Genomic DNA, 14,726 nt, shown 5'->3' with positions numbered 1-14,726 from the left:
ATCTTGTGATATATGTATCATTACCCTCATTTTATGAATAAGGAAGCTTTGAAAAAGAACACGAGAGTAGAATGGAAAGAATCTTAAGAACTGAACCAAAGCTGATCAAATTTTATTCAATTACCATTTTTTCTGTGCTCCACAACTAAAGCAGAATCTTAGAAATAACCCAGAAGAAAATGACTGAAAACTGAAGGAAGAAAAGAGGAAAAGTATGTTCAATATTCAGAAAAAATTGAATTTTTGAGGTTAGAACAAGGGAAAATGAGGTGTAGTCACTGAGTTTTCAAATAATGAAAAGAAACTGATTCAACAAATATGTATTGGGCACCTAGTTCAACACATGCCACTAAAGAAGAATAAAAACAACTTCCTGTCCCTAAGAAACACATCACTTTTGTGGTGGAGGTGGGGAGGATAAAACAGATAAATATAATAATATGGGACAGGTTCAAAAAGTTCACAGGGGCTCTATCAGTCCATATATCATAAACCACAGAAAGAGTATGAAAGAATGAGCAAAGAAACAGGAAGCTGGATATACCAAAACTTCTAGTTGTCAAGAACACATACCACTTCCTTTAAAATTGTTTAAAAACCGAAAGAAAAGTGATCACAGTGGTTCACCATGTCTTCTCCATACCCTGTTCCATGTTTATGATACAATGACCAGGTTGGTAGGGCTTTTCGAAGCTGCCCCTGCAAGAATTTCAGTCAGATGATCAGAGAAGCCATTTCCATAGACATCAGAAATAGGAATAGAATTTCCAGACAATGAGGGGAAATCCAAGCTGAATAAAGCGGCTTCTTTCAAGCTGGGTCATCCTTTAGGTTCCCTCAAGAACTATAATCTTAATTAAATGGTATTCACTCATTTCTCTGTTTACTCACTGACTCACTGATGTATATTGAGTGCCTTCTATACGCTACGCACAAAATTAGGACCAGTGGGTAAATGTTATAAGGAGCATATGACCATTTAATATCAAAAAGAAACTTTCTAACAAGTAAAAGACTTAACCAAAATGACGTAAGTAGGTGAAATAGTGTGTTCCCTGTTTTCAGAAGTACTTGAGCAAAAGGAGATAAACTCCAGAGGTTGAACTGGATAAATGTAAAGGTCCACTTGAGCTCTAGTTTTATAGATACTTAATTTTTCTCAGGTTCTATTTGTAGAGGTGGCTGAATAAGCCCTAAATCTCAAAAATAAATGCTAAAAAAAAAAAAAAAAAAAAAAAATCATAGTCATTCCTGTGCTACCACTTAAGTAAAAATTCCAATATATACTCAGCACCAAAAAAAGAGTGGAAGTAGCAAATAAGTTCTTAAAAAATGACAGAGCACTACTACAAAATACAAAGAAAGTAATGTTTTCTACCCAAAAGACTTACAAAATAAATAAAGCTTTAAAATGTTATTTAAAGGAAAATGAATGGCCTTTTACATTTAAAATGTTTAAATAGGAAGACATTACCTTTTGCCCAAACCCATATCCTCTCCAAATGAAATTACTGCTGACTTCAAATCAGTTTCCCTAATAACTGGAATCTACGATATTCCAGTTTCATAAATAAAGGAATTTCTCAGCAATGAGAGGCAAAAGATTTATAAAAGAATCACAATTGTATTGAAATCTTTAAATGGGTACTAGCTATCACCTTTTTCATAACAATGAAAGTAAATAAGGAATCTTGAAAAACTGCATAATATAGAGCATCTAAAACAAAACTATGAAATTACAAAATTAACAACTATTTTCTTCACCCTCTCAAAAAACAAAGTAAAGCAAAATAATTATATCCCAGCTACCTAATGGAAAAAGATTTTAATAATTCTTTGATTATCAGTACAACACATTTACTTAAGATAATTTGGAAAACAGAACACTATGTAAAGAATAAAATAATAAATAAGCATCCACAAATTTCCATCGGCCAAAAATAACCGCTGTTAACATTTTGTTCTCTTCTTTCATTTTTCTACCCATGTATGGATATAATAATTGAGATATGTATGTGTATATACATATACATATTCATGTACATATTTAATTAAAGTGGAATTTTATTGTTTTATGTTTTGCTTTTTCCATTTACGATGACATTGTATGCACTTTCGTATTTCATATTTCTTTAAAAATTACATCTCTGATGCCTGTATAACATGACACGGTGTTATATTTAAGCCAAGCTCTATTGTTCATTTAGATTCTTTAAAATTTTTCACTATTATCATGAACATAAGTCTCTGCGTTTCTCTGATGCTTTCCTTTAAACTTCTACAAGTGTAATTATACTAGGGAAAAGGGTATGAATATTTTCTAGGAGAGAATATTTTCCTTTTTTTGGTTTATTTAATTCACCTGTCATTGTAATAATATGTATCGAGCACCTACCATGTACTAGACATTATGCCAGATGACAGAGATACAGTAGTGAAAAGACACTGATCGTGCGTGTTCACAGGACTACAGCATCTAGGGAATGATACAAACAACCCAATGTTGTGGGAGGAAGTACAGGGTGCCTCCCATGTAGAGGACTGGAGACACAGGAAAAGTACTTGAAAATCTGAAATCTGGGGGTCGGAGAGCCTTCCTAAAAAAGCTATCATTTAACCTGACACATGAAGAATGTGCATAAGTTAGCCCGAAATATGTGGGAGGCAGTTGCAGGTAGAAGCAATAGCATGAGCAATGGTTCCCCTACTGGAACAACTAAGAGGTCGAGTATGATTAGACAGACAGAATGTGTATGTGTGGAAGTGGGGAGGGGAGTGGCAGGATGGGGAGGGACGGTGTGAGAAGGCAAGAAATCAGACTTGAGTGAGAAAAAGGGACAACGTCATTAACAACCTCGCAAGCATGAGTAGAAGATTAGAATTATATCCTAAAAATCTTGAAATTTTAAAGAAATAGAGTGACAATACAGAAGACAGAAAGACGAGTTAGGAAGGGGATTCGAATTGAAATAATGTAAAAAAACTAAGAAAATGCTCATTTTTGCTTAGGTTACTGGATTGACAGAGAGGAGGGTAAATACAATCATATTGTGTATTTTGATTTTGCCTGAGCAGTTCTGGACTGGATAGAGAAATGGGCTGAATATCATCTAGAGCCAGACTTCCAGGTTCAAATCCCAATTCTTCCACTTACTACTTTTATGAAGTTGGATGTAAGATCATAAGAGTAACTCACCTCATAGGCTTTTCATGCATATGAAATGAGTGAATACTTGTAAAGCACGGAAGTGGTACCTGGCAGACACTTAGAGCTCTGTGTGCTTATTAGCACACAAGAAAACTCATGCATTTATATTTATCATGAGGTGTATCAGTTTCTTCAAATACTACTTTCTCTGAAAGGTGTAGCAAAGCAATTCCCAAAGTATTTTACATGGAAATAGGGTTTCATGGTCTCATAAGTTTGAACAACACTGGATTAAATCAAATTGAACAGTCTCCTTACTGCAGAATTTCTCTGAGCCTTTAACATGCCAAAATAGATTGTAAGCAACAAAATGAATGCATATTGGATTAACACCCAAAGAACAAAATAAATATCCATGAGTCCATACTAATATAAATAAGTGATTGCATAAATAAATGGGGGGGGGCAACTCTTCCATGCAGAAAAATTCCAAAGAATTTCTGTTGATACTCCCTCCTCAAGGAAATAGAACATAACTGCCCCTTCGTAAGTGTGGATCATATTTAGTGACTTCCTTCCAAAGAGTGCAGTACACAAAGGGGGAGAAAAAGAGTGACATCATAGCTGAGAAACCTCACAAACAGTGCCTCAACCAGACGATCAAGGTCAACATCGACAGTGACAAATCCTGTAGATAGTGTGTACCCTGATATGATGTGATGAATATCAATAGCGCTTTCTATCTGTGGTCGTCCTCCCAAAAGACCTACACGCCAGTCTAATCGTAAGAAAAACATCAGACAAATTCCAACAGAGGGATATTCTACAAAATACCTGACCAGTACTTCTTAAAACTGTCAAGGTCATCAGAAACAAGCAAAGTCTGAGAAACTGTCATAGCCAACAGGAGCCTAAGGAGACATGAAAACCAAATGGAATGTGCTATCTTGGATACGATTCTGGAACAGAAAAAAGACATTAGGTTAAAGCTAAGGAAATCTGAGTAAAGTACGAACTTCAGTTAATAATAATGTATTAATACCAGTTCACTAATTGTAACAAATGTAAGGAGTTAATAAAGAAAACCAGTATTGGATCTATGGAAACTCCCTGTACTACCCTCTCAACTTTTCTATACTTCTAAAACTCTTGTACAAAATAAAGTCTATTAAAAATCATAAAGTACATTGTGATTCACCAAGAGGAAGGCAGTATGTGCCTCAATTCCCAAACTTATTTGTCCACGGAACCCTTTTTGTGGAGCATCTCTCAGGGCTAGTATTCAGCAGAAATTACTCTGGGAAATGCTGATCCAGGATAAGAAGCCTCTTTCCTTCATTAGCCCAGAAAATTAAACACCAATCCAGCTTGCCAAAAACTGTGGAGAGCTGATTTACATCCCAACTCTGAAGACAAAAGCAAGAGCTAACTGAAGTTAAATAACTCAGAATTTTAATAGGAAAAAATTCTCCAGGGTACAGTCCCAAAATATTTTCTGCCCACATATTTTAGTGAATAAAAGGAGGAGGAAACACTAACTGAAATTTTTCAAGTTCTTTTTGATTATGAAGAGCAAAGAACAACCTGGTAAGGAACCACCTGCCTCAGCTCCTCCCCAGTGCTCCTGCAAAGCCTCCCAGCCACCTCCTCTACAACATACAGCACTTTCTACTTTCATTACAACTACTTGTATCCAAGTCTTCTTTCAAGTATTAAACCATGAAGTTATCTTAAGACAGACTCAGTATCTCAGTTATTTCTGAATCTCCCATAGCACATAGCAGAGAAGGTAAGGTATTCAGTAAATATCCTTTAAATGAATATTATAATCATTGGTGTGACAGCAAACGTCTTTACTACTCATTCAACATAAACTTACTAAGCTCCTGCTACATAAAAGTCAGTATACTAGATTTAATGGGTATGCAAAAACATTTTTATATTGTTACTGCTTTCAAAAGACTTATAATAAAAGACAGAAAGATGTGTACAGAAATTACTATAATAGAATGGAATTCATGAGTAGGGCCATAAATTGATTGTGTGCTAAAAGAGTCCAAAAGAGAGATCCTTTTCAACAGGGGTAATTTAACAACGTCAGAGAAGAGATGTCATCTGAGCTGACCCTCAAAAAACAGATGGGATTTTCATAATGCAAAGCAGGCAGAAAGGGCTTTCCGTGACAAGAAAAAATAAGAAAGGTGTTAAAGATGCAAGAGAGAAAGACAAAATGATTCACTTGGAAGGGCGCATAGGACACTTATCAGCAGAGCAGAAACTGATAAGGTGAAAGGGGAAGCTGGGGCTTTGGAGCAGGAACTTAACTTGCTAGGCAATTGGGAGTCACTAAAAGTTCATTAGAAGGCAGTGAGATATTATAAAGCTATTCATCTGCTTGTGGTTAATAATAATTGTATTGAAATTACATAAGGTGATGGGGAAAGACACATGGAAAGTTAGGAGGTGTAAGAGTAAGACAAGGATAGGAATTAATGCCTGAAAAAAGTAAGCACTCGATAAAAGACAGTTGTCATCATCATCATCATCATCATCATCATCGTGATCACTGTGGCAATGGCCTTGATCACGACAAAGAAAAGAAGGCCATACATAACACTATGGGAAGAAATAATTTATAGAACTGAGTGACTATCTGGATATGGAAAATTGAGATCAAAGGTATTTCAAGTCTAAATTACTATAATGATGGAAACCAATGAACAGAAATGGGAAAGCCAGGAAGAGACACTCCTTTTAGGAATAACATCATAATCTCACTTTTAGACATGTTGAGCTTGCTCTCACAGAAGAAATACACAGTAGATAGTTGATCATAGAGGACTGGAGCCAAAAAAGATGGGGTACCAGAGAGGGAAGCTATGAAAGTTTGAATGAGATGACCTAAATATTAAGCGGCAAATATTAAAAATGGGTGAGATAGAAGTAGAATTTCAGGCTACACTTGCATGGAAAAACTTTTGGAAAACCTAAATGGAAAGCAGATAATGAATGATGAACAATAAAAGGATGGACAGGAAGCAAAATGAATCCACTGAAAGATGACTAAATGGATTTAGACCAAATTAATGGTAAAAATAAAACTTAGGTGATTTTCCTCCCAAGTATTCAACAGTTTGGGAGAAGGAAAAAAGTGGACGGTAGAGGTAGCCTTAGCCTGAAAACTGGAATGGTAAACAGACTAGAAATCTAATGGTGCAGGAGGGACCATGATGGAATGGCAGTGATGCAATCCAAACTAGGCTGCTTTCATGCAAAGAGAGACCTGCTTAATAGAACAGGAAACTGAAGAACTAGATGACTTGAGGAGAACAAATACGGGAAGGTAGGCAAACACTAACTGGTAGACGAGGTATTTAGCATGACCATGGTTAAAGAAGCGGTTATTTCAACAAATATTTATTGACAGGTTTCTGTGGGCTAGGCACTGTGCTAGATGCTGAGGATAAGAAAACACAGTCCCTACTCTTACAGAATGAATCATTTAATGCAGGGATTGGCAAACTTTCTGTAATAGGGCAAACAGTAAACATTTTAGACTTTGCATGTCATAACGTCTATTGCAGCTACTTAACTCCGACCCTGTAGTGCAAAACACCCATAGATGACATAAATGAGACTGTTTTCTAATAAAACATGTTTTATTAATTCCCATAATTTTCATGGGTCACAAGATAAAAGAGAGAATACATACACCTACTATTCATATATATTCTCAGCAACTAGCAGTAGGCTGTAAGAATGGACCTATTAGTTACCTATCTCTTCAGTCATAACAGTAAAACCAACTGTTGTTTTGTTTTTCACACCTAATATGCTAAAACTGATACTTTCTCCAAACCTTTTGGAAATTTTCAAATTTCACAAAAAGATATTTAGACCCAACTTTTTTACTTGGGGGTTGGGGGGGGTGAAGTACATCTATACAACAGAATATCAAACAATTATTTCACACATGTATCATTTAATGATTATGCTTTATGACATATCAATAAATAAATATTATCTAATTGTTAGCCCTAAAGGTACCATGTAGAGATAGAAACACATTACATATTTCCTCAAATATCTCCATGATTTTTGTTTATATTGCTTCCTTTCACAATCTAATTTTGAGGGTTTTTAAGTAAAACTTGAAAAATAAAAATCTGCCTAAGATCCACTTCTGTGCAACATGGTAACTCAAAGCCACAGGCATTTCTTGGTGCAGCAGAACCTCTGTGATAATTGTTGAAGTTAGACGATGGAAGTTCTTTCGGGGATATTTGAAATGTTTCATAATAATTTCTGAGACTGTGACAGAGAAAGAAGATCAACTCTGTGCTTTCCATCAAATGCCTCGGCAGCGGCTGTCACAGAGTCCTACCCAGCACTGTGAAATAGGAACAGTGCGACCTGGCAGACAGGTGGACCAGGCTGCACCAGGGCAAAGGACAATTTAGAGTAAGGGGCATGTGACAGAACTTATTTTCTATTTTAACAGCTTTTTACATTGTTTCCGTTTATTTTATTCTTTTAAAGTGATTTTAGGCTCTTTTTAGACAGCAAATTCATTTGACTGCTGCAACAGAACACAATTAGTAGTACGTGAGAACAAATATATTTCAAATACAGTATCAATAACACTGGCTTCAAAAGCCAAAATTTTAAGGTAAGAATGAGTCAGTTCATTACCATTTCATTTCTTTAAGATCCCAGAGCATGAAGAATGAATGTTGCATGATACTTTTATCATATTTTAAATTTCAGGCAAGTATGGTACACAATTTTTTTTCTTCTACTCAACATTTTCAGGACTCCTTTAGTGAAATAGGTGTGATCCTTGGTTACCGTAAGTAAAAAGGAAGAGTACGCAAATACTATTCACACCACTTTAGTGGTTCTTATCCAGCTTTTCATGTAATGAGTAATATATACCCTGATCTCAACAAGGATCTGATTTCACTCTTCATTGTATAACTTGGCATGGAAAAATAAAATTAAAAATGAACAATAGCCAACCTGTGCTTTTCTCATGTACACCAACGGCTCTTTAAGATGTTCGGGAGGAGCAGCAGGATGACTAGGTAAAGGGAACCTAGGGGGAAAAAGAGGCAGCTAAATATTGTACATTATTCTTGGTAACCCACTAATTCTTTTAGTTAGAAATTACTTACCTCTGTAGTCCATGTTATTAATGAAACAGAAAATTTGTTAGCAGTTCGATGTGTTTACACCAGGTACAACAGGCTAATAAAATGTTAATTGTTATCTACTGGTACTGTAGTTTTCGATTAGCAATTGAATTACTTGTTAAATTGCATAATAATCTGAATTAATAAATTGAGGTAATTTTAAAATTATTTAGCTCTGTAAATGCTGATAGGAAAATTGTCATAACTGTTAATTTTAACGTATAAATATAACATTTAGAGGAATTTTTTAAGGTCAAAAAAAATCTATTGATTTACTAACATATCAACTCTTTTCATTTACCCCAATTTCCTTTTCTATGTGATTATATATTTTTATACAGTTGAAATGATGGCTATCTATTTTAATAGCCATGTTTTAATACATAATACATAAATTCACAAATTTAGTAAAATTAAAAAATTTTAATGTCTTAGAAATTATTTCTGTTTTCTAAGTAATTTTACATTTTATATTCAAAATGTATTGTTTTTATTAAGAAAACATTTATTTACGCAACAAATTTTTGAGCCATTCTAGGTACTGAGTATATGGTGGTGATTAAGACAATACCCCCTATTCTCATATACCGAACATTCTAGTAAACAAAGACAGTCAATAATTATAAAAACAAATAAATAAATAGGATAATATCAGGTAGTAGTAAGTGCCATGAAAAAATGAGAGCAGCATAATGATGTAGAAGTGATTTGGGAGAGTAGGAAAGACATCTAGGGGAGCTAATATTTGAACTCAGACATGAGTGAGAATGAGAAGCCTACTATCCAAAGACCTGGGGTAAGAATATTCCTTGCAGAGGGACAGCAAGCATAAGACCCTGAGGTGGAAACATGCAATGTTTAAAAATCAGAGAAGCCAGAATGATTGGTATATAACAACTGAGGCACAGGGTGACGTGAAATCATAAAGAAGGCAATAGGAAAACATGAAAGTTCAACGTTTACTTAGCAGTTCCTTATATGTTTCTTTCACAACAACATATAACTCCCTCCTATTGAAGTTAGTCATAGGACTCGTTCCTACAGCAAAGCAACCATGTTCCAATAATCAAGAACTATACATTGAATTTTCAAGAAATTCCTCATCCAAAGTGGGACGTCAGCATGTGAAGGGTTAATGATATACCAAGTCACTTGTACCAATCCCAGAGCCTAAGCTCAAATGTCCATAAGAAACATTTCTAGAATAGAAAAAGGCAACCTATTCTACCTAATTTATAAAGCAGTTTCACTTACTGATTATTTCTAGCTAATTGTTTTTTCCATTGAAATCTACATTCCACATACCTAAATCACCTTTTTCAAAGGAAAAAAAATTGATAATATCTAGATACCTCAGTATTTCTTCTTACATACAAGATAGTTTTAAAAATATATGTTTCATACAGCTCAATATATGATTTGTAAAGGGACATGCGGTTTAAAATTAAATACCATGCTAAAATCCTTCCATTTAATGTTAATTCTTTCAAAACTTAAGAAAAACCTAGAAATTTAGGATTGAAACTGGAGAGCATTTACTGATGATTGTAAGAGTTATTTAACTCTCAAAGAAATTTATCCAAAAACACCAGGTAGCAAGAAGTGGCAACCCAAAAATCATTAATATTAAACCAAAATCAAGTTAGATATGTATTCATTCAGAAATATCTAATGAGAACCTACTAAGTACTTAAGGCAATAGAGAACAGCAGTGAACAAAACAGGCTACAATGTCTGTCCTCGTGGCACTCACATTTAGTACTCTGAAGAGATGAGGCTTGTCAGACAGGAAGAATGCACGGAAACTGTGCAGCAAACTTGACTCCTGCCTCGTTCCATCCCCCTCATTACTTCTCATCTGTTTCCACACCACTGACACTGTTTTAGGCAACCAACATCTCTTGCCAGCATTTATCTGACAGATTCTTAAGCAGTGTTCCCTGCTGCCAGACTATCTTCAAACTATTTTCCAATTGCCTGGCTGTTATGCAGGAGCAATGTCTTCCTTATTCACCAGGGACTAGCATAATGCCTGGCACCTACTGGATAACCAGCACACTGCCAAATGAATAAAATGCAAATATGATTATGTCGCTACCGTGCCTAAAATTCTAAATTGACACCCAAATGCGTTTAGGACCCAGTCTACAAAGCTTTGAGTATGAAGCACATCCCTGCCTACCTATCTAGCATCATCCGTTACCCTGCCCCTTTCCCCTGTACCACCCAGCCACTCCCCTTTTGTTCCCCAATGTGCCACATTGCCACCTCTCAGTGTCCGAGCCTCACGTTCCCTTCTGAAATCTCTGAGGCCGTTGTTCCCTTCTGCCTAAAGCAGTTCTCTTTTCTGCTCCTTCCCCTGACTAACTCCAGCTGAGCTTTCTGACCTTGGTCTGCACTGTTTCCTGGGCTCAGCCAGCGTGACTTCCCCAACCTAAGTCAGCACCTGCCCTCTGTGCTCCCGGTACCCCCCCCACACACACACACACCACCACATGCCTCCTTCTACTGCTCTGGAATTGCCTCAGGTGTCTGTGTGCCCCCAGGAGGTAAGCTCCACAGAAGCAGAGACGATCTAGCTTGTTCATGATCCTCAAAACATCACACATAACAAGTGCACAGTAACATTTCAAATAAGGCAAAGAAGAACCACATGATTGGAATATTTTGATTCAGGTCTTCTGCATGGGCACTCTTCCCGCAAACGCCACGAACCAGGTCTTGAGGTCTAGCGTAAGATACCCATTTTCTAAAATCTTTACATTTTTGGCCCACTGCTGGCCTACTACTTCTCTAAAGTATGGCAGACATTTGAATATGCGTATACCTACTATAACAGTACTATGGTATATGTTTTTATGCCGTATATATAAAGATTTTTAAAAGGTTTATTTACTTCTTTAATTTATGTTCCTCAAGGAAAAATGATGTCATCTAATTCTTTATAAACTGCTTTACACCAAGTACGATGAAGATTAAGACACAGAAAGAAATTGGTGCATTTTCAATGCAAAGATTGTCTTAGTGAAATCTTTATAGTAAGTTTAGGACTAATAATTACACTGAGCTCCTCAATTCAACAAATATTTATCATGTGTTGCACTGGTTGATGGCTCAATTACTATTTTCTGACTCAATATCATTTATTAGATACTATAGGAGATACTAAATGAAAAGTAAAACATAATTCTTGTTTCATAACACTTTTAATCTAGGCAAGATACAAACCTATGTGAGACGTAGTGAAACTCATGTGCTTTGGAATCAGACCTCTGGAGGTCAAAACCCCACACTGCCATTTACTAGCTATTGACCTTCAGTAAGTTACTTAAGTGGTCTAAGCCTCAGTTTTCTCTTCTGTAAAATGGTGATCATAAATTCTATGTCATAAGGTCGCCCTGAAGATTACACTACATGAGGCAATGCAGATAAATTGTTCAGCACAGTGCTTGTTATCAAATATGCATTCAATCAATGTAAGTTATCATTAATATAATATTAAATAGTTACTACCAAATAATGAACAATAATTAAACAACAAAGGCAATCTTAAGTGGGAAGAGCTAACCTGGGCTACAGTTACAAGTTTCATATAAATAAGAGAATATGGAAAGTTTTCGGTTATACTTGTTAAATCAGAATCTGACAAAAATCTTTGGACAGTTTACTAAAATAAGTCAAATGAACTGAGCAATTTTTAGGTATCATCGTATAACTCATGTGTCCACACCTCTATTAGGCACCAGAGTTATTTTTCTCGGCTCCAATTACTTTTTGTTTTCTTGTCCCTTTAATGGTTTCTGCCAATGAATAATGCAACAACAGACGCTGAGTTCCACTTTATTCAGATTTATGTTAGGGGAAACACTTCCTCCCCACTCTGGACGTGTCCTTCCATGTGAAAAGTGCTCTATGACTGTACATTCCTGGCCTCTCTCAGGGCTTTACTCTACACCACAGAAGAAGTTCAATGCCTTATCTAACTGCTAAATTGTGGAAGAATAAACTGAACACGCTCACCAACACTACGTAACTGGAATCAATTGAATCCTGGAGTTTAGTTAAAGGACTCGTTTTGCACTTGCACTCAGCTATGTCCTCCCACCTAGTCTGTATCAGAAATAAAAGTATAATTTTGATCTCTTTGGCACTTATCTTATTTCTCAATTTGCTCAGAATCCCCCTGAGGAAAAAGGTCGCATAACTGGACGCCTTCAAAAATCCCAACAAGTTATTCAAAAATATTTAGTTACCATCTATTGTATAGGACACTGAAAATATGACAATAAATGAAACGCTGTTCTGACACAAGTAAAAGGCTCGTTTCATAGAACAATTTTCAGGATTGTATTAGACCACAGAAATAGCAATCATCAAATGGAAATCAATGTTTGGAATTACACATAACATATGCTTTGATTCCTCCATTATCAGACACAAAGACACTGAAGTTACAAGCTTTGTACATAATAGACAGATAAGTCACCATGTTCATATCAATCAGCCTAATGTGGCATTTCTATACATGTTGTGAATTTAAAACCTTACTTGTCATGATAAATGTCCATTCCTTTGGTGACCAGTACCAAACGTATAGTCACAGTCAACTTTAGTTAACAGATAACAATTACATATGATGTAATTTAAGACTTCAAAACCAGCTGGGAAAATGGCGAAAAGCAAAGAAGCAAATACTAATTTTAAAAATGTGTGTCTAAACACAGGTCCACAGGCTTTCATCTGAGTCTCTTTATTTTAGAAATAGTTCTGGTAGACTGGGTTATCTTGTTTCCCAGTTAACAGCAGATTAGAAGGCGCAAGTTGGAAATGGGAGTGTTAGCAACTAGAGAATGCTAGAGACAGATACATGGATAGCAGTTAAAAAAAAAAAAGCAGACATAAAGAGAACTCCATCAGACTATAAACTCTGTGAGGACAGGGATTGTGCTTGTTGTTGTATACTACATTCCCAGCGCCTAGCACAGCACTGGCACATAATAAAATGTTCAATAAATGACAAACGCTAACATCTAAATCTGTATTTTTGTAATGAAAAATAGTGCTATATAGCTCAACAGACTCTGAGGGTAAGTCCACATAAATAAAAACATTGATGTTCTTAATAATGATTCCAATTTTGCAAAAAAAAAGTTAATTATATTTAGAGTGGTCATTTATAAAAAAAAAAAAAGAGAGAGAGCGAGAATATCCAAAATAGCAACAATAAAAAAATGTTGGTAAGCTTCAGTTTTCTGAAATGTTAACTTATGAGAAACATTTTATTCCCTAATTACACTGCATAAGTCAATTGTTAATATAAAATTGGGGGGAGGAGGGACAAAACTATAATTTTTAAAAGGATTAACTTATTTGAAATGCTATATAAATACTAATGAGAAAATAATAATACACTGAGAGTATATAGCAATACTGTATTCAGTACTTACAAAGTAAATATAGCTAAAAATAACAATATCTCAAAATAGGTAGGAAAAACTCACACACTCAGTTCACTATAAACAGCATTCTGAAGTTTCTTCTCCCAACCTGTTTTAAAAAAATAGTAAGATATATAAACATATTAGTTTCCAAAATAAATATACATTATAATGAAATTTATCTAAAACTGTACAGCATATTCATTTTTGAAAGAACTTTATTAACTGTCAATTGCTGTGTAAAGTGTTATTAAGGAATTAGTGTATATTCACTATACACATTGGCAAACACTGAGTAGCCGAGCTGTCAACATGATATTATTTTTTTAAGTAAAACTATTGCACCATTTCCTCAAGATGGGAGGAAAATTTCCTTCTTCTACTGTTAAGGTACTCAATGAATGCCCAAATCTTTAGTTATTGTACTACCAGTGCTAAGAGGAATGTTCTAAGGGAAAGGCAAGAAACAACCAGGCACTTGATAAACACGGATCACAAGTATTAGTTACAATTAACTAGTCAGTTAACTCCTGAACAACAGAAGCAGATTAGTATAAGGTACCACCAGTCACACATGTTAGAATGGCTGCTTAGTACTTGAACTTTTCTGGGTAAGTAAACCACTTAACTCAGTTTCCATGTGCAAAGGCTAGAATAGGGAACCTCTTTTCCTGCTCTAAAAAAAAGCAGGATTTTCTTTTGTTCTTTGAAAGGGTAAAAAAGAGGAGAGAAAATAAGTGTAGAAGGAAAAAAATGCCTCACAAATAAAAAGTAAGAGATCAGTTGCTTAACTAGGGTGATTCTTTATATAATACATTCAGAATGTATTTTGATCAGGAAAGTAACAGTATTGAAAACTGATAAATGTACAACGAAATCCAAAAAAGAATTTAAAAAATCTCAGAAGTTAAAAAAAAAACTGATTAATGTCAGTCATTCCCCCTGTGC

General features: G+C 35.3%; 1 protein-coding gene across 8 annotated transcripts in view; it reads right to left on the bottom strand.

Annotated features, from left to right (window-relative positions):
• Nucleotides 1-14,726, bottom strand: part of TBC1D19 (TBC1 domain family member 19) — a 112,978-nt gene that overhangs the window by 77,810 nt on the left and 20,442 nt on the right. For all 8 annotated transcript variants that reach the window (XM_074322099.1, XM_019743920.2, XM_074322109.1 and 5 more), the window contains exons 3-4: nucleotides 13,842-13,887; nucleotides 8,168-8,243 (exon numbers count right to left, since the gene is read on the bottom strand). In XM_074322099.1, the coding sequence (XP_074178200.1) occupies nucleotides 8,168-8,243; nucleotides 13,842-13,887 (122 nt within the window). The remainder of the gene's footprint in view (nucleotides 1-8,167; nucleotides 8,244-13,841; nucleotides 13,888-14,726) is intronic.

Source organism: Rhinolophus sinicus, linkage group LG02 (assembly GCF_036562045.2).
Source record: "Rhinolophus sinicus isolate RSC01 linkage group LG02, ASM3656204v1, whole genome shotgun sequence".
Classification (NCBI taxonomy): Eukaryota; Metazoa; Chordata; class Mammalia; order Chiroptera; family Rhinolophidae; genus Rhinolophus; species Rhinolophus sinicus.
The sequence above is the reverse complement of the archived record's forward strand: the minus strand, read 5'-3'. Positions and strand labels throughout refer to the sequence as shown.